The sequence below is a fragment of the Babylonia areolata genome, chromosome 5, assembly GCF_041734735.1.
Source record: "Babylonia areolata isolate BAREFJ2019XMU chromosome 5, ASM4173473v1, whole genome shotgun sequence".
Classification (NCBI taxonomy): Eukaryota; Metazoa; Mollusca; class Gastropoda; order Neogastropoda; family Buccinidae; genus Babylonia; species Babylonia areolata.
Window position 1 is genome coordinate 36,625,045 of NC_134880.1, and position 26,259 is coordinate 36,651,303.

The window sequence follows — 26,259 nt, forward strand, 5'->3', positions numbered from 1 at the left end:
TCCACCTGACCTAGAGGAGTGGCCTGAACGCTAGTCATTCGGGTAAGATGATAAACCGAGGTCTCTTTGTAGCATGCACTTAGCAAACGTAAAAGAACCCACGGCAACAAAGAGGCATGTCCATTCACAATTCCATAGTAATTCAATGTTGATAGGATAACGAACACTATTCAAGAAAGACAAAAAAGCGCGACATTGCACTGTCAAGATACGCTCTCCCTGGGGACAGCAGCCCGAATTTTACACGTAAAATCATTTTGTGATAAAAGAATAATACGATACATGACAACATACTACAATACGTTACAATACAATACAATACGACACACTACAACACAGTACACTATGTGTGTCCAGAACGGTCACTAACCAGTCTCACCGATACTCTGTGTTCGTAACGGTCACCAGCCAGTCTCATCAATACTCTATGTGTTCAGAACGGTCTCCAACCAGTCTCATCAATACTCTATGTGTTCAGAAGGGTCACCAACCAGTCTCATCAATACTCTATGTGTTCAGAAGGGTCACCAACCAGTCTCATCAATACTCTATGTGTTCAGAACGGTCACCAACAAGTCTCATCAATATTCTACAACACAGTACACTATTCTGTGTTCATAACGGTCACCAACCAGTGTCATCAATATTCTACAATACAGTACACTATTCTGTGTTCATAACGGTCACCGACAAGTCTCATCAATATTCTACAATACAAGACATATTCTGTGTTCATAACGGGCACCAACCAGTCTCATCAATATTCAACAATACAGTACACTATTCTGTGTTCATAACGGGCACCAACCAGTCTCATCAATATTCAACAATACAGTACACTATTCTGTGTTCATAACGGTCACCAACCAGTCTCATCAATAGTCTACAATACAAGACATATTCTGTGTTCAGAACAGTCACCAACCAGTCTCATCAATAGTCTACAATACAAGACATATTCTGTGTTCAGAACGGTCACCGACTAGTCTCATCAATACTCTACAACACAGTACACCATCTATGTTCATAACGGTCACCAACCAGTCTCATCAATACTCTGTATATAACGGTCACCTCATCAATACTCTACAACACAGTACACCATCAATGTTCATAACGGTCACCAACCAGTCTCATCAATACTCTGTATATAACGGTCACCTCATCAATATTCTACAACACAATACACCATCTGTGTTCATAACGGTCACCGACCAGTCTCATCAATATTCTACAATACAGTACACTATTCTGTGTTCATAACGGTCACCAACCAGTCTCATCACGGTCACCAACCAGTCTCATCAATATTCTACAATATAGTACACCATCTGTGTTCATAACGGTCACCAACCAGTCTCATCATTCGGATGAGACTATAACCAGGGTTGTTCCTGGCAAAATTCTGTAGAAAAATCCACATCGATAGGAAAAAACAAATAAAACTGCATGCAGGAAAAAATACAAAAAAGTGGGTGGAGCTGTAGTGTAGCGACGCGCTCTCCCTGGGGAGAGGAGCCCGAATTTCACACAGAGAAATCTGTTGTGAAAGAAAGAAATACAAATACAAACACAAAACAGTATTCAGGGTTCAGAACGGTCACCAACCAGTCTCATCAATATTCTACAATACAGTACACTATTCTGTGTTCATAACGGTCACCAACCAGTCTCATCAATATTCTACAATACAGTACACTATTCTGTGTTCATAACGGTCACCAACCAGTCTCATCAATACTATATGTGTTCATAACGGTCATCAACCAGTCTCATCAATATTCTACAATACAATACACTATTCTGTTTTCATAACGGTCACCAACCAGTCTCATCAATATTCTACAACACAGTACACTATTGTGTGTTCATAACAGTCACCAACCAGTCTCATCAATATTCTACAACACAGTACACTATTCTGTTTTCATAACGGTCACCAACCAGTCTCATCAATATTCTACAACACAGTACACTATTGTGTGTTCATAACAGTCACCAACCAGTCTCATCAATATTCTACAACACAGTACACTATTCTGTTTTCAGAACGGTCACCAACCAGTCTCATCCACAGTCATGTCGCACACGTGGTCACGGTCATCGTCCAGGAAGTACATGGGCAGCGAGCAGTTGCAGAAGCTGCGGACGATGGTCTGGTAGCATGACTTGAGGCAGCTCAGCTTGCGGTAGGTCAGGTTCCAGTGGACGGCGTACAGGTCCTCAGCCTGCTTCTGGTCGTCACAACAGCCGTGAGGGGGCCCCAGTCGTTCGATCTTCTCCTGGGTGTTGGAGGACACAGGGCTGATTCACAACACGTACACTTGCACGCAGCATGTTGCCCCCCATGTATATATACATCGGGTGTCCCCCAAAAAGTGAACCGCTTTTTGACAATTATTTCCTCAGTAATAGGGAAACCGAATTGAAAAATTTCAAACAGTAACCTTAGGATATCATCAACAAGTCTGCAAAATATCTAAAATATCATTTTGCGAGTATTGTCAAATTCAAAACAGCATGTCAAAAAATCCAATATCAGAGGAAAACTCACTTATTTTAGTTTATGCTCAGTGTGGTCTCCATCTTCCTCCACGACTAAACGAAGCCGTTTCTTCCAAGCAGAAATGCGCTTACGTATTTATTCCACCGATCTCCTCCCATGACATAATTATCCTGTCCTTTAACGCCTGCTCGGTCAGTTTGTCTCTCACTCCCCGGTAAACTTTCTCCTTCGGAGAGTCCCGTATGGCATAATCCATTGGGTTACAGTCAGGACTTTGTGAAGGCCATTCATCCTTCTTGATGAATTCTGGTGAAGCCTTCTCCAGATGGGCCTGGGTTACCCTACTTTTGTGTGAAGGAGCCCCATCTTACTGAAACACGTAATTGTTTCTAGGATAAAGACGCCTACAATCCGGGAGAAGATTGTCATCCACTAACTGAATGTAGCTTTCACTATCAACCTTGGCTCTATCAGTGTCAATAAAATGAATATTTGTTTTTCTTTTCCAGTATACTCCAGCTGAAACTATTGTCTTTTTTCGAAAATCTAGAAGTCTCATGACAGAGGCGAGATGACTGATTTTCTCGTTTCCGTTTCTCATAAACGCGATCGTGTTGTTGTTTTTTTGGTTGGGGTTTTTTTGGCGATTTTTAGCTATCTCTTACGTTTTAGTTTTTTTCGTCTGTGAAAATGATCAGTGGCCGAGTAGTGGTCGTTCAAGTTTCGGCAACGAGTTTTTCTTTTCCCTCTACCATTTTGGTCCCTCCTTGATACCCGTATCCCCTTGAAAGGCTTCAGCTCCAGTTCTTTCGCCATTCTTTGCACATAAAACTTGCTCACTTGTAAATCACTTGCAACTTCTCGAAGAGATTTTTGGGTCCCTGAGTTCTCCTGGGATTGAATCAGTTCCTCAACACGGTCCTTGTTCTCCTCCGAACATGCAGTCTTGGGTCTCCCACTGCCAATTGTACGTGCTACTGACCCTGTAGTGCGTATTTTAGCGATAAATCTATTTACAATGACATGACTCCACCCCTTGTAGTCTGGGAAGCGTTTGAACTCTGTGCAAAGTAATTCCTTTAAAATTCATGTTAAGTGCATTTGACACTTCAGATAGTGACTGCATAAATGTAATAAAGTTGATCTAAAAAGCATCATGCTATAAGCCCGAAAAAACGGCCTTTTTGTTTATGGATTTGGGGAGACAGTTTTTTCTCAGGCCACCCGATGTTTACCCTTCATCACGCAACACCAACATGGCTGACGCCGATAGCACAGCATGTAATGCGCCAGGCCCAAGCACATCAGAGGTAAGAACCTGATCTCTATTGTTCTTTTTTTTTTTTTTTTTTCCTCTGCAGTGTACATAAAAAGTCATGTACTTTTATTAATCACGTATTATTTGTGGACGCTAGTCTTATATCATCGCGAATTTGTTACCACTGATGATTAAAATTAGTTTAACGTCCCGCGGCAAATAAATGCATGGAGACGGGTATACCGCTGTAACTCTGTTGCTGCTTTATAGGAATGAGATCAAATTAATGTCTTTTTAGATACAGTGCTTATTAGTTACATGCACTTGCATACGCTAGATTTTTGTTTTACCGCACACATTGCTTCGGCAGCGAGTTGTGAGTTCAACAACGTGGGTTATACCTGTTGCATCAAGTATAAAGTTTGCTTGCTTGTTTGTTTGTTTGTGTGTTTTTTTAATGTTTTTTTTTTTTTTGGGGGGGGGGGGAGGGGTGGTGGTGTCATCTTAACAGAAAAAAGGCGTGCACTAATTAAATAATTAATTAATTAAACAAATTTGTAGTGATGGTAGAAGTACCCATTTTTCTGTAAGCTCAGTCAGTTGTGCAGTCTGTGTATTGTGCAAAATGGCATTTTTGTTTCTGTTTCTAGTTTTGTTGTTTATTTACTGGTTTTGCTTTTACCCAGTTTCACTCTGCAAAATGGCTTTTTTGTTTGTTTGTTTGGTTGGTTGGTTGAGTTTTTTTGTTTTGTTTTGTTTTTCTGTTTTGTTGTTTGTTGTTTTTGCTTTCACTCATTATTTTCTCAAAAACCATCACAATTTACATTAAGTATGTACAGGTATTGTCCTGCAACAGTTGCAGCCTCTGTGCTGTCTGTCTGTCTGTCTGTCTGTCTCTCTCTCTGTGTCTCTGTGTATGTGTGTGCTATCTCTCTCTCTCTCTCTCTCTCTCTCTCTCTCTCCCCTCTCTCTCCCCTCTCTCTCTCTCTCTCTCTTTCTCTTCCTCTCTCTCTCTCTCCATTCATCTGCATATCTATTTATCTCTTTGCCAGTTCAGTGTTGTTTCCGTTTGTCTTGCAGGAGTTTGCAGAGTTTCCAGATCTGATCTGCATAATTTGTCTCAAGGAAATCAGTGAGACAGCAGCAGAGAAAGTGACACTGACAGAGAAAGGTAGCAACTCAATAAACTTTGTGAGTAAAGAACTTCAAGATACAGTTCATGCAGAGGCTGGAGACTTGGTGCATAGATCCTGTCGTGCTTCCTATACACACAAGTCGTGCAGGCGAAGTTGAAAGAAGCAAAGGAAGTGCCTTCACCTCGAAAACGGCGATCCAAGAGGTCAGTTGATGTGAATCTACAACCACAATGTTTGTTCTGTGACAAAGGCGAGAAAAGACTAAGCAAGGGCAGGGGGTCACTCATGAGGCAATGCAATCTGTTACAGATGTTACATTTTCTTCCAGTGAGCAGCATACACAACACAAAGATCTTGGCAAATCAAGACAGCAGCGGGACCATAAGGACATTCACCTTATCCTTAAATACCTTCTCAACAGAAACCCTTTCACTGGAGATGCGGCACTGAGATCTATTTCCAGTGGAAAGGAAGCTGCAGAAAGTGTGAATGCAGATCAAGCAGAAAGAGTTGGAAAACAGATACTCAGCAACATTGTCGGAAAGAATGTTTCTGATGTTACGTTTCGAAAAAAAAGATCAGGCTGTCACCATGGCTCTTAAAGCCAAGTCATCAAATGTGAATGACGATGTGGTACATATTGACTCAATGTTGCTGTTTCAGAGACTGGTGAAGATTGTTGAAAACACCCCCAACTGTCTAGAGGAGGCCTTTGCTTGTGAAATGTGCAGTGTACCAGCATCACTTTTCAATTCGGATGGTCTGCCCAGACAAGCAAGGAAGGCTGCACTTGCAATTTACATCTGGACCACCACAAAACAAGTCAATGCTGTTCTTCCAGATGAGGTTTCCTATGTTATTGATGGTGGCTTCCTGCTGCACCTTCTGACCTGGTGTCGTGGCTCAACGTATAACCAGATTGTTCAGAGCTACACAGACTTTCTAATTCGACTGTTCGGCAAAGGAACTGTTGTTTTTGATGGGTACAGCTGTGGACCAAACACAAAGGATGCAGCCCATTTGCGAAGAAGCAGCAGAGGTGATGTGGCATGTGACATTTCTTTTGATGGTGACATGTTGCTTTGTGAACCCAAAGAACGTTTTCTGGCAAATGAGAACAACAAACAGCGGTTCATCAACCTTCTCAGTTGCTGTTTGTCTCAACACGGGTTTGACACCGCACATGCAACTGGTGATGCTGACAGGCTGATTGTGAAGACAGCGCTAGACATGGCAAGGGCGGCAAACGTGGTTCTAGTGGGTGAGGACACTGATTTGCTGATACTCCTCCTGTACCACCTCACCACACAGTACACTCCCATATTCTTCACATCAGTGAGATCCTCTACAGCAAAATCGGCAGCAAAAGTGTGGAACATCCAAGCTGTTAAGACTGAGCTGGGAACTGAAGTGTGCAGACGAATTCTCTTTGCGCACGCCTTTGGAGGCTGCGATGCAAACAGCAGTCCATATGGTATTGGAAAATCCATTCTTTTGAAGAAATTGATGGATTCGTCCATCTTCCAGCAGCAGGCAGATGTGTTCGGTGCCACTTCTGACAGGGACTCAGAAACGTTGATTGCAGCTGGAGAAAAAGCGTTTGTAGAGCTTTATGGTGGCAAAGATAGAGACTGTCTGAACAGCCTCCGGTACATCAAGTACATGCAGAAAGTCTCCACCTGCACATCATCTTTTCAGCCCTGCAAGCTCCCACCTACATCAGCAGCAGCCAAGTTCCATTCATTGAGAACGTACTACCAAGTGCAAGAATGGATGCACTTGGAGCAACAATCATTTGACCTGGATCCAAAGGACTGGGGGTGGGAGATTGTACAAGGTCTTATGGTACCTGTCCTCACCGACATTGCTGCTGCTCCTGATGAGCTCCTCAGTGTCATTCGATGTAACTGCAAGACAGAATGTCAAACAGCAAGATGCTCATGCAGAAAACATGGACTTGTGTGTACGTCTGGTTGTGGAGAATGCCGAGGAGAGAGCTGCGCCAACACTGTGAACAAGACTGCCTATACTGGCGAGGTATCATCAGATGATGAAGACTGACTGTAAGTAGAGACACAGTAATTCTTCTTAGCCAACAGTGATTTTGTATGTTTTGTATGTAAAGTTTTAGTATGTTTATGGATACTGATACGTTTTCTGCAATACTGATGGGTCAGTGAAACTGTGTTGATGAGGCATTGTCTACTGACAAATACGTCAAACGCTACATACAAAATGTTGGATTTATGCTTTTGAGGCATTAATTTTTGCAAAATGTATGCAGTAAGGCCCATTTAGCATGTTTTTGCTATTTCTGTGTGACTGTCAAGTGAAACATGACAAAACCTACATACTACAGTGATAGGAAGTAGCTGACGGAACGTTTTCAGATTTGCGTTATTGTGCGCTTTTTCGCATTTTTCAACAGCTTCAAAAATAACACATGTCAATTTTGGTCAACTTTATGTGATCTGACCAAGGGATGTCTGTAGAACACAAAACAGGCGACATTTATTTTAAAGGAATTTGTTGGCACAGGAGGTAGATTTTTTAAAAATCTTCCTAGACTATTGCCTGGAAATTCCTTTACGATCCTTCTTCCACTCCAGCCTTTCTCCTTGAAACAGTTTTCATTGGTAACCTTATCACTTTCACTCAAAGGCATGGTTGATCTTCCCAAACTGAAACTTTGGACAGAACTGATTTTGTGTACAGACGACAATCCAAGCATAGACTTGACACCCAGACAGGCTATTTTTAGACTGACACTGATTGACAGATGCCAACACCTGGCAACTGGCATGAACATGATGAAGGTCACATTGCACAGCTCTGATATTGGATTTTTTGACATGCTGTTTTGAATTTGACAATACTCGTATAATTTTCGTCCGAACGTTTAGATATTTTGCAGACTTGTTGATGATACCCTAAGGTTACTGTGTAAAACTTTTCAATGAATTCGGTTTCTCTATCGCTGAGAAAATACTTGTCAAAAAGCGGTTCACTTTTTGGGGGACACCCGAATATATATATATATATATATGTGTGTGTGTGTGTGTGTGTGTGTGTGTGTGTGTGTGTGTGTGTGTGTGTTGCTTAAATTACACGATTACGGATGGCATGCAAGTTGTCTGTGTTGCATAGCATGTGTGGTTAACAAGCGACCACAAGCAGTGTGTGTCGCAAAAAAGTCAGAAACTACATACGAAATGGCCATCCGCTGGAAAACGTCAACACCACAAAATATCTTGGTGTGAACATCCGGGACAACCTACGCTGGGGATCCCACATCAATTCTACAACCAACAAAGCCAACAAGACCTTAGGCTTTTTTCGGCCCAACTTGAAGATAGGAAACAATTTCCATCAAGGTCTTATCTCCATCAACTCAGACTACCTACCAACACCATCAGACAGTAAGCTGAGCTAAAAAAAAAAAAACTAAAAAAAAAACCTGCAACTACGACATCCCTGCCCGCAGGACACAGTACAGACAGATGTCCCTTTTCCCCCGTACTATCTCGGAATGGAACACTCTCCCTCCAGGAAGTTGTCACAGCAGAGTCGCTGGACAGCTTCAAGTCCAGACTCGCCTCCTGCCTGTGACACAACTGAGTAGACTTCCCTCCCACCTTCCAAAACTTCTGTTTAGTCCCACGCCCACACACATCTGCCAGCAAGTCTACCCACCCCCACTGGGTTTTTTTCCCACTGGTAAGATGTGTCGTAGATGGCTAGGGCTGTGCTGGTTGGGTGTATTCCCGGGGATCGCTACGGTAGCCGGATTGGCCTAGCTGGAGATGCGAACACACCAGCTTACTGCGCCCCATCTTCCCTATCAGTTAATAGCACATCCCTCGGTAGACCAGCTGAACTGCGCCCTACAGCAATCTCCGACAACACGACAGTTTCATCAACATAATGATGTTGGTCGTCAAGTGGAAGAAGAAGGAGAATGGAGCGCAAACAGTTTGTGTTGTATAATATATATGATTAACAAGGGAAGGCAAGCTGTCTTCGCTCCAGAACAAATATTTTTGTTTATGTTTCAGACGGGAACGCAAACAGTCTGAGCAGCATAACGTGTATTTTTATGGTTCAGACGGGAACGCTAACAGTCTCAGCTGCAGAACATAATTATATTTTCATGGTTCAGACGGAAACGCTAACAGTCTCAGCTGCAGAACATATATTTTCATGGTTCGGAAGGGAACGCTAACAGTCTGAGCTGCATTACACAATGATCTGGTTCGGAAGGGAAACTCATGCAGTCAGACCAAACAATTTCCAGAAAGAATCGAGTTCCAAAATGACAACACAGTCCAACTAACCCCCATTTCAAACGGAGGGAGAAATTGCAACCCCCAAAAACAAACAAACAAAACAACACCCAACACCCCCCACCAAAATAACAACAACAACAACAAAACAACCCCCCCCCCCCTCCCTTATCTTGAAATGAAGACTTTGTCTTGTCTTGAAATAAAGAATTTTACCTTGTCTTGACACAAAGAATTTCGTCTTGTTTTGTCTTGTCTTGAGATAAAGAATTTCGTCTTGTTTTGTCTTGTCTTGAGTTAAAGAATGTTGTCTTGTCTTGAGTTAAAGAATGTTGTCTTGTCTTCTCTTGAAATGAAGATTTTGTCTTGGTTTGTCTTGAAATAAAGACTTTGGACTTGTTTTGAAATGAAGTTTTGTCTTATCTTGAAATAAAGATTCTATCTTGTCTTGGAATAAAGACTTTGGTCTCGTCTTGTGTCGTGCTGTCTCGTGTTGTGTTGTCTCGTGTTGTGTTGTCTCGTGTTGTGTTGTCTCGTGTCGTGTTGTCTCGTCTCGTGTTGTGTTGTCTCGTGCTGTGTTGTCTCGTGTAGTCTCGTCTCGTGTTGTGTTGTCTCCTGCTGTGTTGTGTTGTCTCGTGTTGTGTTGTGTTGTCTCGTGTTGTGTTCTGTTGTCTGGTGTTGTGTTGTGTTGTCTCGTGCGTGTTGTCTTGTCTCGTGTTGTGTTGTCTCGTGTTGTGTTGTGTTGTCTCGTGTCGTGTTGTCTTGTCTCGTGTTGTGTTGTCTTGTCTCGTGTCGTGTTGTCTTGTCTCGTGCGTGTTGTCTTGTCTCGTGTCGTGTTGTCTTGTCTCGTGTCGAGCTGTCTTGTTTCGAATCGAGTTGCCTTGTTTCGTGTTGTGTTGTCTCGTGTGAGAATGCTACCTACAATGTCACAACCTCCAACTGACGATGGAAGTTGAAGCTGTGACACACGCCCTCCAGTGGCTATCATCTATCCATATGCCCGGAAACCAACATGCCATGATTCTAACGGACTCAAAGAAAATTGAAAGTAGAATGGGAAGCCCAGAGTGGCATGAGGCAATGCGCAACTTTCAGATAAAGAAACTTACATGATCATACTGCCCGGGACATGCAGGTGTTAAGGGAAATGAGCGAGCTGACAGACTTGCTGGTAACGCAACAACGAGCGGCCTACATCCAGGAGAATCGGAAATCCTCAGGAAAGTCAAAGAATGCCAAAAAGAATAGGTACAAGGCCATCGCACCATCGATCGCTTCAAAGAAATAAAGGCAGAGAGAGGGAGCGACCGTAAGTCTAGCATGAAAGGTAGAGCACGATGCTTGGCAAATCAAACGAATATCGGCATCATTTCCGAACCAACATCGCGCAAATTACTTCAAAACGGAACAGTCTCTGTCGGCTTTTCCAAATATAATAGACTGAGCAACACCTAGACGCCACGTTCTTGGCATCAGAGATCTTTTCCCACCCCTCTTGCGGCCAATCAGTGGCAGCCTCTGTGCGTGTGTGTATGTGTGTGTGTTTGTGTACGTGTGTGCGTGCACGAGGGTGTAACTGTACACATATGTCAGGAGAGCTATGTGCACGTGTGTGTGTGTGTGTGTGTGTGTGTGTGTGTGTGTGTGTGTGTGGAGAGAGGATGATGCATGTGTGGGTATGCAAGTCTACACCGTGGAGGCAACGGAATATTGGAACGTGCGGGTGTGCATATATATATTTGTATATATGTGTGTGTATGTGTGTGTGGGGGGGGGGGGGGGGAGGGGGGGGAGGGGAGGGGGGAGGATGCCGTGGAAGGTGCGATATGTAGTCTAGAAATGAGTGTGTGGAGGGGGCGGGAGGGGCGGGGGGAGGGGGGTGCAGGGTAATGTGTGTGTGTGTGTGTGTGTGTTTGTGTTGGTGCTCATGTACGTTTATGTGTATTTGATTGTGCTTTCATATCTGTGAAACTGCATGTTTGTTGCATATCTGTTGTGCATGTGTGTGTGTGTGTGTGTGTGTGTGTGTGTGTGTGTGAACGTGTCTGCATGTTTTACATTTGTTTGCTTATTTATCTTTTTTTTTTTTTGTTGTTGTTTTGTTTTGTTTTGTTGTTGTTGTTTTTTATTTTGTTTTTCTTGTGTGTGTGTGTGTGTGTGTGTGCGCGCGCGCTTAGAGTTGACTTCATCAAGATTTTGCGCCTTATAAATATTATTATCTGTAGTAGTAGTATTTATATGTATTTATCTATTATGTTTTGTTTTGGTTTTTTGTTTGTTTGTTTTTTTTCTTCTCAAGGCCTGACTAAGCGCGTTGGGTTGTGCTGCTGGTCAGGCATCTGCTTGGCAGATGTGGTGTAGCGTATATGGATTTGAACGAATGCAGTGACGCCTCCTTGAGCTACTGATACTGATACTGTCGTATCGTGTTGTGTTGTCTCATGTTGTGTTGTGTTGTCTCGTGTCGTGTTTCGTGATGTGTTGTTTCGTGTTGTGTTGTGTTGTGTTGTCTCCGTGTCGTGTTGTGTTATCTCGTGATGTGTTGTCTCGTGTCGTGTTGTGTTGTCTCGTGTCATGTTGTGTTGTCACGTGATGTGTCGTCTCGTGTTTCTTGTGTTGTCCCGTGTCGTGTTCTGTTGTCTCGTGTTGTGTTGTGTTGTCCCGTGTCGTGTTCTGTTGTCTCGTGTTGTGTTGTGTTGTCCCGTGTTGTGTTGTGTTGTCCCGTGTTGTGTTGTGTTGTCTCGTATTGTGTTGTGTTGTCTCGTGTTGTGTTGTGTTGTCCCGTGTCGTGTTCTGTTGTCTCGTGTTGCGTTGTGTTGTCTCGTGTTTCTTGTGTTGTCCCGTGTCGTGTTGTGTTGTCTCGTGTTTCTTGTGTGGTCTCGTGTCGTGTTGTGTTGTCTCGTGTCATGTTGTGTTGTCACGTGATGTGTCGTCTCGTGTTTCTTGTGTTGTCCCGTGTCGTGTTGTGTTGTCTCGTGTTGTGTTGTGTTGTCCCGTGTCGTGTTGTGTTGTCTCGTATTGTGTTGTGTTGTCTCGTGTTGTGTTGTGTTGTCCCGTGTCGTGTTCTGTTGTCTCGTGTTGCGTTGTGTTGTCTCGTGTTGTGTTGACTCGTGTCGTGTTGTCTTCTTTCGTGTTGTGTTGTCTTGTCTCGTGCTGTGTTGTGTTGTGTTGTCTTGTTTTGTGTTGTGTTGTCTCGTGTTGTGTTGTGTTGTGTTGTGTTGTCTCGTGTTGTGTTGTGCTGCGTCGTGTTGTGTTGTGTTGTGTTGTCTTGTGTTGTCTCGTGTTGTGTTATCTCGTGTTGTCTTGTCTCGTGTTGTCTTGTTGTCTTGTCTCGTGTTGTCTTGTCTCGTGCTGTCTTGTCTTGTGTTGTTTCGTGTTGTGTTGTCTCGTGTTGTCTCGTGTTGTGTTGTGTTGTGGCCCAGGTCCCACGCACCATGGAGATGCCGACAGAGGTGGAGTGGGCGGGTGGGATGGACACCCCGTCGTCTTCAGGGAAGACGGCCGTGCCTTTGGGGTGCACCACCACCCGTACCCCAGCCTCCGCCGCCAGGGCGGCTACATACTCCTGTTGCTGCAGGAACAACTCCAGCGTCAGACCTGCCAGTGGACCAAACATCAGTGATGACAGGGTGATGTCCGTAAGTGTTTGGATCGCATTGATGGTGATGGTGAGGAGGATCATCATCATCATCATCATAAGCATCATCATAATTATATATATATATATATATATATATATAATTCATTCATTCATTCATTTATTGACAGACCACTCTATCCAGAAAACTGCACCAGGTGCTTTATAATGTTATAATGCATATGCATTGCATCAAAGTTGCATATGCTCACCAAAGGGTACCCTGTAAACTACGCACGCATAAACACACTGCACACTCATGTGAAAGCACACCTTCAAACATATTGAATCTAAACACAGCCCACCCCTTCACCCCAAGAAACTGTAGAATACAATGTTGCCGTGGCCATCACACAGAACTGACCGTGCTGAGGACCTGGAGACCGTGTGTACAGCCTGGAGGCCGCTGTGTCCTCCGAGTTGAAGGTGTAGCAGTTACCGTACTTGTGGTTGTGAAAGTAGCTGAAATTTCTGTTCACACACAGACACACGCACGCACACATCCGACCTGTTGGATATGGTCCTCTCACCAGATCAGTCCAGTCTTCAAGTTCTTGTCCAGTTCTTTTATCAAAGAGGGGGAAGGTGTTGGAATATGGGGAGGGGGAAGGGGGACGGGAAAGCGAGGGATTAAAAGGAAAGACACTACTCGTACACGAAGGAAAATAAGAAAATAAATAAATACCCTATCAAGTTGACAGAGGCCCACACACAACACTGTTACCCTTCCTCTTTCTACCTAACTGAGAACTGACGAAATTACAGCGACTAGTTCTACAAGCAAAGGTGGGAGAACTCACATGGTAAAACCATATCAAGATGCAGCACATCCATCCCACATGAATATTTTGCACGTGAAGTATTCGCTATAAAGCATGAATTATTCTAACTGCTAACAGGGACAGAAAAATGCACGCACGCACACACGCACACACACACACACACACACTCTCTCTCTCTCTCTCTCTCTCTCTCTCTCTCCCAGCTGGGCGAAGATTACAATTTCACCCTGTTACACACACACACACACGCACACACACACACACACACACACACACACACACACACACATGAAGACACAAAATCTACACTCACAAACCCCTTCCCCACCCAGCTCAATTCCTCATACCATTTCCATCTCTCCCTTCCCTCGCCCCCCTTATCCCTCTCTCCCACATCAAACATTATTAGCTTCAACCGATATCACCTGACATTTTGTATTGTTTACCCACATCAAACACTAATCACTGCAACCGATATCACCTGACATTTTGTATTGTTTGCATACAATGCATATCTGAACGGCCGACGATGATTTGTATTCTTTGGGGAAGCGAGAACGAATCGTTTTGGTGGGGGGGTGGGGAGTTGGTCGGTCGGTCGGTCGGTCTTTCTGTGTGTGTGTGTGTGTGTGTGTGTGTGTGTGTGTGTCTGTCTGTCTGTCTGTCTGTCTGTCTGTCGGTGTGTGTTTATGTGTATGTTCAGTTCTTTATTCCAAATCACAATTCACATAACACAGTAAAAATCCCACACTTTACAAAATAAGTCAAACGAGGTTGCTGTCAAAAGTACGTGTTTTGTAATATGTGTCTCGCTCCAAACTGTCACCAAACCTGAAGGGCCGCCGTCGACATTTTGGACCTGCCCTCAGTCCCCAAAATAACAATTTCAACAACACAGACAACCACCACTAACACTACCACTATTACTGCTGCTTTTCCTACTCCTTTTCCTGTAACCACATCAAAAACTACTACTACGACAACAACTACTAGTACTATCAAAATAGAACAGATAGAACAGAATTGAACATAATATGTCGTTATTACCAAGCGCACCAGAATATTGTCGCGGTTTCGGGGAGGGAGTGGGGCGGGGGGAGGTTGAAGGCGAGGTTGTGGGGATTGGGAGAGGTAGTGCACGGACGTACAAAAGTGAATCATATACAAATATTTGTATTTGTATTTCTTTTTATCACAGCAGATTTCTCTGTGTGAAATTCGGACTGCTCTCCCCAGGGAGAGCGCGTCGCTATAATACAGCGCCACCCATTTTTTAATATTTTTTTCCTGCGTGCAGTTTCATTTGTTTTCCTTATCGAAGTGGATTTTCCTATAGAATTTTGCCAGGAACAACGCTCTTGTTGCCGTGGGTTCTTTTACATGCTGCACACGGGACCTCGGTTTATCGTCTCATCCGAATGACTAGCGTTCACACCACCACTCAAGGTCTAGTGGAGGGGGAGAAAATATCGGCGGCCGAGCCGTGATTCGAACCAACGCGCTCAGATTTTCTCGCTTCCTAGGCGGACGCGTTACCTCTAGGCCATCACTCCACCTCCTCAACATCATAATATACAAACACATGTATGGTAGGACTTGAGACACACATGCATGTAAGTGCTTGTGCACGCGGAAGCTCACTCACACGCACACCACCCCACCCACTCACCCACCGCCCTCCACACAGAGCATATTACCTACTTCAACAACAACACAACAGCTAAAGAGGAAAAGCAGCGGTGACAGCGGGTCACCTTGGGGAGCACCGGAAGCCATCATAGCGGCAGGTGATGAGGAAGTCGTGCAGGTGGTGACCACTCCTCTTCACCCTGTCTGGGGGAAGCGTCGCGGACAGACTGGCGTAGGCCATGGCCGCTTGGAACTCCACCCCTCTCGTCTGGTACCATCCCCACCGGCAGTCAATAAATTACATCCATCAAACACACGTTATCAATCCACATGGAAATTAACTTGCCTTTCTTCTTCTTCTTGTTCTTCTTCTTCTCATTATCATTATCATTGTTGTTGATGTTGCTGTTGTTGTTATCGAAGTCGCTATTGTCGTCATCACCATCGTCATTGTCGTTGTCACCATCATCGTCATTGTCTTTGTCGTCATCATAATTCTTGTTTTCGTTGTTATCGTTTTCGTCAGATACGTGTGTCGTGGTGGTCATCAGAAGTTGTAGCAGTGGTAACCTTGTCAATGTAGACGTCTTTTTGACACTCGTATCGTCAGTCGCAGTCGTCGTCATCTCCATCGTCGTCATCGAAACCGCCACCACCATTTTTCGTCATCGTCACTGTTGCCAGTATTTCAAGCATAGTCATGATAAACATGATCATCGGCAGGGTGATGAAAAGGACTATGATTTTTACCATTCTCTCTTTTTTTTTCTGTCTGTCTGTTTGTGTGCCCAGCCCTTTTATGACCCATCGTGGTCGGCTGCACAACAGAGAAAGACGTGTGTCTGTCTGTCTCTCTGACCGCCGCAACTTGCACGAGTCAGGGTGGGTAACGTGAAGCCATTTAAGCCAGACACTACAGCCACTGCCCGATCCTTCACCACAGCTTGCCGTCACTTCTGGCCCTGTCACGGCGCGGGATTGTCCCCGTTTCACCAACCACGACACACAATGAATTCTCTCTCTCTCTCTCTCTCTAGTCTCGTACAGAATGAAGTTCACAAAATCTCTTGAAGAATATAGAACGAAAATTGTCCCCATCTTCCAGCTTGATTGACTTATTCAAGATAAATATTATTTCTACCGTATAGAACGGAGTTCGATGGCTTCCTTGTCTTTATGTTTTCTCTCTTTGCATATAATTTTATGAGATAAGTAATGCAGTTTATTACTCTGATAGCCTGTACGGATTGAGCATACATTTCTATGTCGTCCTCATGTATTTCTTTAATTCTCTCTGTTTACTATTTCAATGATAAGCTTTCTCTCTTTTTTTTTAAATCGCCATTTCTTCATAGACAACAGTGATTTTCTTTCTTCCCACTTCCGGAAGTTTCCTTCTCAAAGTTGGATGTTTTGTTGTTGGTTTTTTTTTTCTTTGTTTTTTTTTCGGGGGGGGGGAGGGGGGGTATAATCTAAACAGAAAAAAAATTGTTTCCCATTTCTAAGAAACATTAAAATTCCAGAGCGGTCCACCCCCCCCCCCCCCGCACCCCCCCTCTCAATCTACCTCCCCCACCTCCACCCTCATACTATCCCTCCTCAACCTACCTCCCCACCTCAACCTTCACATCATCCCTCCTCAACCTCACTCCCCCACCTCTACCTTCACATCATCCCTCCTCAACCTCACTCCCCCACCTCTACCTTCACATCATCCCTCCTCAACCTCACTCCCCCACCTCTACCTTCACATCATCCCTCCTCAACATCCCCCCACCTCTACCTCCATATCATCCCTCTTCAACCTTCCTCCCCCACCTCTACCTTCACATCATCCCTCCTCAACATCCCCCCACCTCTACCTCCATATCATCCCTCTTCAACCTTCCTCCCCCACCTCTACCTTAACACCATCTCTCCTCAACCTCACTCCCCCACCTCTACCTTCACATCATCCCTCCTCAACATCCCCCCACCTCTACCTCCATATCATCCCTCTTCAACCTTCCTCCCCCACCTCAACCTTCACACCATCTCTCCTCAACCTCACTCCCCCACCTCTACCTTCACATCATCCCTCCTCAACATCCCCCCACCTCTACCTCCATATCATCCCTCTTCAACCTTCCTCCCCCACCTCAACCTTCACACCATCCCTCCTCAACCACACTCCCCCACCTCTACCTTCACATCATCCCTCCTCAACATCCCCCCACCTCTACCTCCATATCATCCCTCTTCAACCTTCCTCCCCCACCTCAACCTTCACACCATCTCTCCTCAACCTCACTCCCCCACCTCTACCTTCACATCATCCCTCCTCAACATCCCCCCACCTCTACCTCCATATCATCCCTCTTCAACCTTCCTCCCCCACCTCTACCTTCATACCATACCTCCTCAACCTCCCCCTCCTCTACCTTAATACCATCCCTCCTCAAACTACCTCTCCCACATCTACATTCACACCATCCCTCATCAACCTGCCTCCCCCACCTCAACCTTCATATAATCTTTCCTCAACCTACCTCCTTCACCTCTACCTTAACACCACCCCTTCTCAAACTACATCCCCCAGATCTACATTAATAACATTCCAACTTATCCTCCCTCCCACAAATCTACCTTCACACCATCACTCCTCAATCTTCCTTCCCCACGTCTACCGTCATACAATCCCTCCTCAACCTGCCTCCCCACCTCTACCTTCACACCTTCCCTACTCAACCTCCACAACCTCTACCTTCACACCTTCCCTACTCAACCTCCACAACCTCTACATTCATACCATCCCTACTCAACGAACCTCCACATCTCTAACTTCATAGCATCCCTCCTCCACCTCCTCCACCTATACCTTCATATAATCACTCCTCAACCTACCTCCCCCACCTCTACCTTTACACCTTCCCTCCTCAACCTCCTCTCATCTCTACCTTCACACCATCCCTCTTCCACCTCCCCTAAATCTACTTTCATACCATCCCTCCTCAACCTACCTCCCCAACCTCTACTTTAACCCTATCCCTCCTCAACGTCCCCCATCATTAAATTCACACAAACCCTCCTCAGCCTACCTCTCCCAACTGTACTTTGAAACCATCCCTCCTCAACATCCCCCACTTCTACCTTCACACCATCCCTCCTCAACATCACCTTCCTCTACCTTCATACCATCCCTCCTCAACATCACCACCTCTACTTTCATACCATCCCTCCTCAACCTCCCCCACCTATACCTTCATATAATCAATCCTCAACCTACCTCCCCCACCTCTACCTTTACACCATCCCACCTGAACCTCACCCAACCTCTACCTTCATACCATCCCACCTCAACCTATCTTCTCCACTTCTAGCTTCACATCATCCCTCCTCAACCTCCACAACATCTACATTCATATCATTCCTCAACATCCTTCCCCCATATCTACCTTTAACCTCAACCTCCGTCCACCACGTCTACCGTTATAGCATCCCTGCTCAACCTACCTCTCCCAACTCTAGATACATGCCATAACTCCTCAACATCACCCACCTCTACCTTCATACAATCTGTCCTCAACCTCCCCAAACCATACCTTCACAACATCCCTCATCAACCTACCATTCCCAAATATACCTTCATACAATCCCTCCTCGACATCTTAAACTCTACCTTCATACCATCCCTAATCAACCTCCCACAACCTCTACCTAAACACCATGTCTTCTCAATGTCACACACCTCTACCTTCACACCATCTCTCCTAAACATCGCACCACTCCCTTCATACTATCCCTCCTAAACTTCACCCACCTCTACCTTCATACCATCCCTTAAACACCTACCTCCCCTACCTCTGCCTTCACACCATCCCTACTCAGCCTCCCTCACCTTTACATTCTTATCATCCCTCCTCAACCTCCCTCAGCCTCTACCTTCATACCATCCCTCCTCAGTCTACATTTCCCACATGTACCTTCACACTATCCCTCATGAACCTTCCCCACGTCTATCTTCATACCATCCCTCTTCAACCTACCTCCCCCACCTCTACCTTCACATCATCCCTCCTCAATATATCCCCACCTCTACCTTCACACCATACCATTCCTTCTCAACCTACCTCCCCCATGTCTACCTTCATACAATCCCTCCTCAACCTACCTCCCCCATGTCTACCTTCACACTATCCCTCCTCAACCTCCCCCACTTCTACATTCGTACCATCCATACTCAACCAACCTCTTCCACCTCCACCATCACTCCATCAGTCCTCAGCATCCCCACCTCTACCTTCCCACCATCCCTCCTCAACATCCTCCACCTCTACCTTCACACCGTCCCTCCTCAACCTTTACATTCATACCATTCATCCTGGACCTGATGATAGATGTTGATCCAGGACTGTCTGACCTGATGATAGATGTTGATCCAGGACTGTCTGACCTGATGATAGATGTTGATCCAGGACTGTCCTGACCTGATGATAGATGTTGATCCAGGACTGTCTGACCTGATAATAGATGTTGATCCAGGACTGTACTGACCTGGTAATAGATGTTGATCCAGGACTGTCTGACCTGATAATAGATGTTGATCCAGGGCTGTCTGACCTGATAATTGATGTTGATCCAGGACTGTCTGACCTGATAATTGATGTTGATCCAGGACTGTCTGACCTGATAATAGGAGACGTTGATCCCGGGACTGTCCAGAGCGTCCCACTTGTTGAAAGAGTTGTTGCGCATGGCCTCCAGTCGTTCGTTGCTGGACGTGTCGGCGCTGCGACGCTGACGTTGTGCTCCCCCCAGCCACACCTCCTGGCCGTCAAAGATCTCCCTCTCCAGCCGGGCCCATGCTGCCTCCTGGAGTCCGTCCTCAGCCTTTGCTGCCTGGCTGACTTCCGCGTCTTCTGTAACGTCCATAACGACCAATTGTGTCATGTTTGGGTCGCGGCTTTCCACTGGCAAAATCATGTAGGAGAAGTCCACCCAGATAGGTTCTAAAATGTGAGCGTGTTGGATCATGCTGTGGTATAAGGATTTGTTCGAAGGCAGTGTCAACTCCTTTGAGAAACTGAAACTAAATGTTTGCCGGTGTGTTTTTTGTTTGTTTGTTTTTTCACAGCTTATCTCAACACAAAGAGGCTATGATTACTATAAAGGTTGGCAGCATTTCTCAAACACACACACACACACACACACACACACACACACACACACACACACACACAGAGAGAGAGAGAGAGAGAGAGAGAGAGAGAGAGAGAGAGATTGGCGATACACAGCCGCATCCCCCTCTTAAAAAACCCAGTCCAGAGGGGGTCTGGAGAAAACCATTAATCAGCAGCTGACCCCACGTCCTGCAAACAGCACTCCGCTGGGTGGGCACAACTAGTCTGTCCCTAACTGGATTTAGTCCTTATGTTTAAACCCCACTTCCATCCGATGCTTTGGTCAGGCAAGCTGTGAACATGTTCTCTCTCTGAAGGAAAGAAAGAAAGAAAGAAAAAAAAATCTCAATCGCACAGAGCATTATCAGCCAAAAGGGAGCTCATACAGATTTCCAGGGGCACTGATAATATCATAGATGGCAAGCATGTCCGACTATGACCATCAGAACTGCAGAGGAGGCTACTTCTGTCCCGACTATCTGTGCTAGAATATTTCTATAGTGGAGAATGTCACATCCCCATTCTTTCAGCCAGTAGGGTTTCAGGACAGTCAGTACTGAAATGATTTCCAAAGGCACGCTAGCCCCCAAGAATGCAGCACTATTAGCCAGGGCAATCTTGCCTCCTAGTTTAAGAGTCATAGTTCTTCACAAGAGACTAAGATGTAAACGAATCCGATTGGAGTGACGGATCCATTAATCACACAGCTCTCACTTTGTTGTTGTCACAACTGTAAACGTATATCAAATTCTGGTATAAGCCGAGTAAAGAAAAGGCACATCATGTGTCCATGGTTTTGTGCCAAACTATGTCGGTGTGCTGGGTACTCTCACCACGTACACTTCATACAAGCACGTGCTCTCTAGTTTGCTATTCAAAAAGTGAAGAATCAATCTGGGATGATATTGCAGTGGAAAAGGGCACCCCCCCCCCCCCCCCCACACACACACACACACACACGCACGTACTACACACGAATCAAACACACTGTTGGCAGCCTGTATCCCGATTAGAAACCACCAACAGACACCTTGTTCCAAAACCTTGGACGTTTTGGACGAAGTGAGTGTAGAAGGTGAATGCTGCTTGTCTCGTGTGGAACGCTGCTGGCCCTTTGGACCGGATGTTTCGCCATCTTGCTCGTAAGCATTTCTCTTCTTCCGGTATACTGGGAGAGAGAGGAATGTTGTTTCACGTCCGGTCAGACTTGTTGATGGTTGAAAGAGGTGTAATATTTACAACATTCAAGACTGAATATACCTTTGACGCTGTTTTAGGAAAACAACATAATAGAGAACACGACCAGAATTATAACGTTTGCATCAAGTGAGGTAGAATAAGGGTTAACATTCCAACTCCTGCAAGAAAATATCCCTTGCAACATAAACCTTGATGAATTAACTCAGTCTGAAGAGAACACTTTTACTTCCAGAAAATAATTTTAAAAAACAAGAAAGGCAAGGCCTTCAAGACTTACTTGTGATACACTTTAAAAAAATTCCAAGCTTTTTATGTATTGAGTATAATGCATTTACTGTTATATTTATATTTTTTGTATTCTCTAAACTTGGCACTTTGATCTGATATTCTGACCCAACAACAAGAGCAGTCATTATTATCATTTTTTGTTCAAACAGGAACTTCTTTTGCTAAGCATGGAAGTTTTATTTATTCCAAACGTTTTGGTGTAGACAGTAAAACAAGAGAAATTACTCTGCTGGGGAACTTAGTTTGCTTTAAACTGATCTTTCTCATCTTAAACATTACATTTTGAAATTATACTCAATACATAAAAAGCTTGGATTTTTTTTTAAGTGCATCACAAGTGAGTCTTGAAGGCCTTGCCTCTCTTGTTTCAAAATGTAATGTTTAAGATGAGAAAGATCAGTTTAAAGCAAATTAACTCCACTAGCATTACAGAGTAATTTCCCTTTTTTACTATCCGCACCAAAACGTTTGCAAAATAAATAAAACTTCCATGCTTAGCAAAAGAAGTTCCTGTTTGAACAAAAAATGATAATAATGACTGCTCTAGCTGTTGGGTCAGAATATCAGATCAAAGTGCCAAGTTTAGAGAATACAAAAAATATAAATATAACAGTAAATGCAGTTTGCATATAATTAGGCTTCATTTTTTTTTTTTTTTTTTTTTGGTGCCCATCCCAGAGGCGCAATATTGTTTTAAACAAAATGACTGGAAAGAACTGAATTTTTCCTATTTTTATGCCAAATTTGGTGTCAACTGACAAAGTAGTTGCAGAGAAAATGTCAATGTTAAAGTTTACCACGGACACACACACACACACACACACACACACACAGACAACCGAACACCGGGTTAAAACATAGACTCACTTTGTTTACACAAGTGAGTCAAAAAGGAGGGGGGGGTGGATACAGACTTTGTAATTATATATTTACCAGGCAGCAAATCTATTACGAATATCGGGAAAATATGGACACTACAAATAACTACATACATAAATAATATTGTTCTCATCAGGGAGGAGCCCTCAATGGAACGCCAGACGGACCCCCCACTCGGACAGACAGACATACAGGCCCCGCCCCCTCCAACACACGCAGCCTTCTGGACAAAGACCCCAGTCATGTACAGCTCACCTTCAGGCCGTTTTGTCAATAGGTCGTTAAAGTCAGCTCTAGCTGGGGCCCTACATCTTGTTAGGTCGTTACAGTCAACTCTAGGTAGGACCCTACATCTTGTTAGGTCGTTACAGTCAACTCTAGGTAGGACCCTACATCTTGTTAGGTCGTTAAAGTCAACTCTAGGTTCTACGTCTTGTTGGGTCATTATGTCAACTCTAGGTTCTACTTCTTAATAGGTCGATATTTCAACTCCAGGTTCTATTTTCTGTTAGGTCGATATGTCAACTCTAGGTTCTAGGTCTTCTCCCATCCCCACCTGTCCCAATCCTCACCCCTCTACTTTTCTTCCACCCCCCACCTGTCCCAATCCTCACCCCCCCCCCCGCCCCCCCACTTTTCTACCATCCCCATCTGTCCCAATCCTCACCCCCCTACTTTTCTCTCCCCCACCCCCCCACCCCCACCTGTCCCAATCCTCACCCCCCTACTTTTCTCTCCCCCCCCCACCTGTCCCAATCCTCCCTACTTTTCTGCCCCACCCGCACCTGTCCCAATCCTCCCTACTTTTCTCCCACCCCCACCTGTCCCAATCCTCCCTACTTTTCTTCCCCCCCCCCTCCCACCTGTCCCAATCCTCCCTACTTTTCTGCCCCCCCACCTGTCCCAATCATCACCCCCCTACTTTTCTCCCACCCCCACCTGTCCCAATCATCACCCCCCCTACTTTTCTCCCACCCCCACCTGTCCCAATCCTCCCTACTTTTCTGCCCCCCCACCTGTCCCAATCATCACCCCCCCCTACTTTTCTCCCACCCCCACCTGTCCCAATCCTCACCCCCCTACTTTTATCCCACCCCCCACCTGTCCCAATCCTCATCCCCCTACGTTTCTCCCACCCGCACCTGTCCCAATCCTCACCTCTGTGTCACCTGTCTCAATCCTCTGACCCCCCACAACCTTACCCCTCTCCCCTCTCATTTCTCCCTCGCTCTGTCGTTGTTCACCTGTTCCAGGAGTAGTAGAGGGTGTGGCTGAAGGTAGGATGGAACTCCTGAATTCAGATGAGCTGGAGTCTGCAAATCGATCAGCCCATCAATCGAACATATTATTTCAAAGATAGATCAATAGTTCAAAGGACCAATCAGTCATTAAATCAATCAATAATTCAAGCAAGCAACCAACGAACCAAACCTACACAATAAGATCTGTAAGCAAATACTTCGAGTTCACAAAAATCATTTGTACTTCAGGTGTTAGGTGAATGGGACAAATTGCCAATAGGTTTCAAAATATTATACAAAATTGTTACGTATTGGATACACATATTACGATTACCTTATATTACGAATCACTCCTTGATAGAATATACCAGTCCATGCACCAAACAAGAGAATATGATTTCATCTTGTTTTATGTTTGTTTAAAAGATACTCGAGAACAAAGGCCTTTACACTGATCACGTATGGATTCTGTTTTACACAAAATCATTATCAGCATACACAGACTAAGGTTTGTGATACAAGATCTGATAGAAAATAAATATATTAGGTACTGGAAAGTTAAGAAGGAAAAAAAATCAAAATTTTGATTTTATAATGCTGTTGTAACAGATTACCAAACTGAGTCCTATCTTTTGAGTTCCAAATGCAGGACACAGACAAGCTTTAAGAAAATTCGGGATACGTGCACATGACATGAAATATAAGGGAAAAAAAAAGTAGACACGTAAGTATTCTAAGTATTTTACGAGAAGGCTTAGCAGTTGTGAAGTATTGAAAAACGAAATCCGTTGTCGTGACCATTGTGTCAAATTTAACGCTGCTAAAGAGACTTTCTAAAAGATGTGCAAGACTAACACATGAACTGTTCCTAGTCAGTTGATGCTTGTTCGTAATGGGAAAATATGTGCTAGGCTATGTTTGAAATGCTGTGCCAACACAATTATAAAGACAACTATTATTTGTATGTATGTGTCTCGTATCATATTAATCTAAACGGCCACACGGCAACACACGGCCACACACAGCCATGCACGGCCACACACACACACGCACACACACACACACACACACACACACACACACACACACACACACACACACACACACACACACACACACACACACACACATTTAATTCACAGCAAACATCGAGTTTGAGTGATGCGAACACTGGATGGATGATTTCCAAATTTACGAGCAGTGAAAAAACAAACCAAAAAAAAAGCAAAACAACAACAACAAAAAAGACACCTGGAACTCACGCATGGACTGGTAGTTGTTGTAGTAGTAGTGGTAGAGGACGTCGTCGTTGTCCAAGAGGCTGGTGACGCGGGCGAGGGGCCGGAAGGAGGGCTTGTGGAGTTGGCCCAGCCTAAGGGGGTTCAGGTTGCACACAGTGACGCTGGGGAACTCCAGCTGTGTGGCGGCCTCCATCTCTATCTTCACCTCCATGGGGTAGGACAGGTAGGTGGACAGCAACCAGTAACACTGACAACACACGGAGTGATGGATGATGACGATGATGATAATGATGATGGCAGGACAGGTAGGTGGACAGCAATCAGTAACACTGACAACACACGGAGTGATGGATGATGACGACGACGACGACGACGACGACGACGATGATGATGATGATGATGATGGCAGGACAGGTAGGTGGACAGCAACCAGTAATACTGACAACACACGGCACCAGTGATGGATGACGATAATGATGATGATGATGACAATTATGATGATGATGATGATGATGGCGATAATGATGACGATGATGATGATGATGATGGTAGGACAGGTAGGTGGACAGCAGCCAGTAGCACTGACAACACACGGCACTAGTGATGGATGATGATGATGAGGAGGAGGAGTTTGACGATAATGATGATGATGATGATGATGGTACGACAGGTAGGTGGACAGCAGCCAGTAACACTGACAACACACAGCACCAGTGATGGATCACTTGTCTGATGATTGACGATGATGATGATGATGATGATGTTGCTGCTGCTGCTGCTGCTGCTGCTGCTGCAAATGATGATGACGACGACGACGACGGCGACGACGATGGTCATGATGATGATAATAACGATGATAACAATGCCAATGATGATGAGGAGAAGGATACGTGAACGATGACATGGAGAACTACAAGTCTGTATCCACCCACAGCGCAAACCAGCAAAGACAAAAAAAGAAAAAAAAAGAAAGAAAAAAAGAAAAAGAAAAGAAAACAAACTAAAAACGGTTTAAGGTTT

The 26,259-nt window shown here is 44.7% G+C and overlaps 1 protein-coding gene across 1 annotated transcript in view; it reads right to left on the minus strand.

The window, feature by feature from the left end:
* The window catches only part of LOC143282262 (epithelial sodium channel subunit gamma-like), a 46,054-nt gene that overhangs the window by 15,506 nt on the left and 4,289 nt on the right, over window positions 1-26,259 (minus strand). The window contains exons 2-8 of the mRNA XM_076587862.1: window positions 25,261-25,486; window positions 23,900-24,070; window positions 19,897-20,219; window positions 15,357-15,499; window positions 13,185-13,291; window positions 12,617-12,780; window positions 2,063-2,282 (exon numbers count right to left, since the gene is read on the minus strand). Of these exons, the coding sequence (XP_076443977.1) occupies window positions 2,063-2,282; window positions 12,617-12,780; window positions 13,185-13,291; window positions 15,357-15,499; window positions 19,897-20,219; window positions 23,900-24,070; window positions 25,261-25,486 (1,354 nt within the window). The remainder of the gene's footprint in view (window positions 1-2,062; window positions 2,283-12,616; window positions 12,781-13,184; window positions 13,292-15,356; window positions 15,500-19,896; window positions 20,220-23,899; window positions 24,071-25,260; window positions 25,487-26,259) is intronic.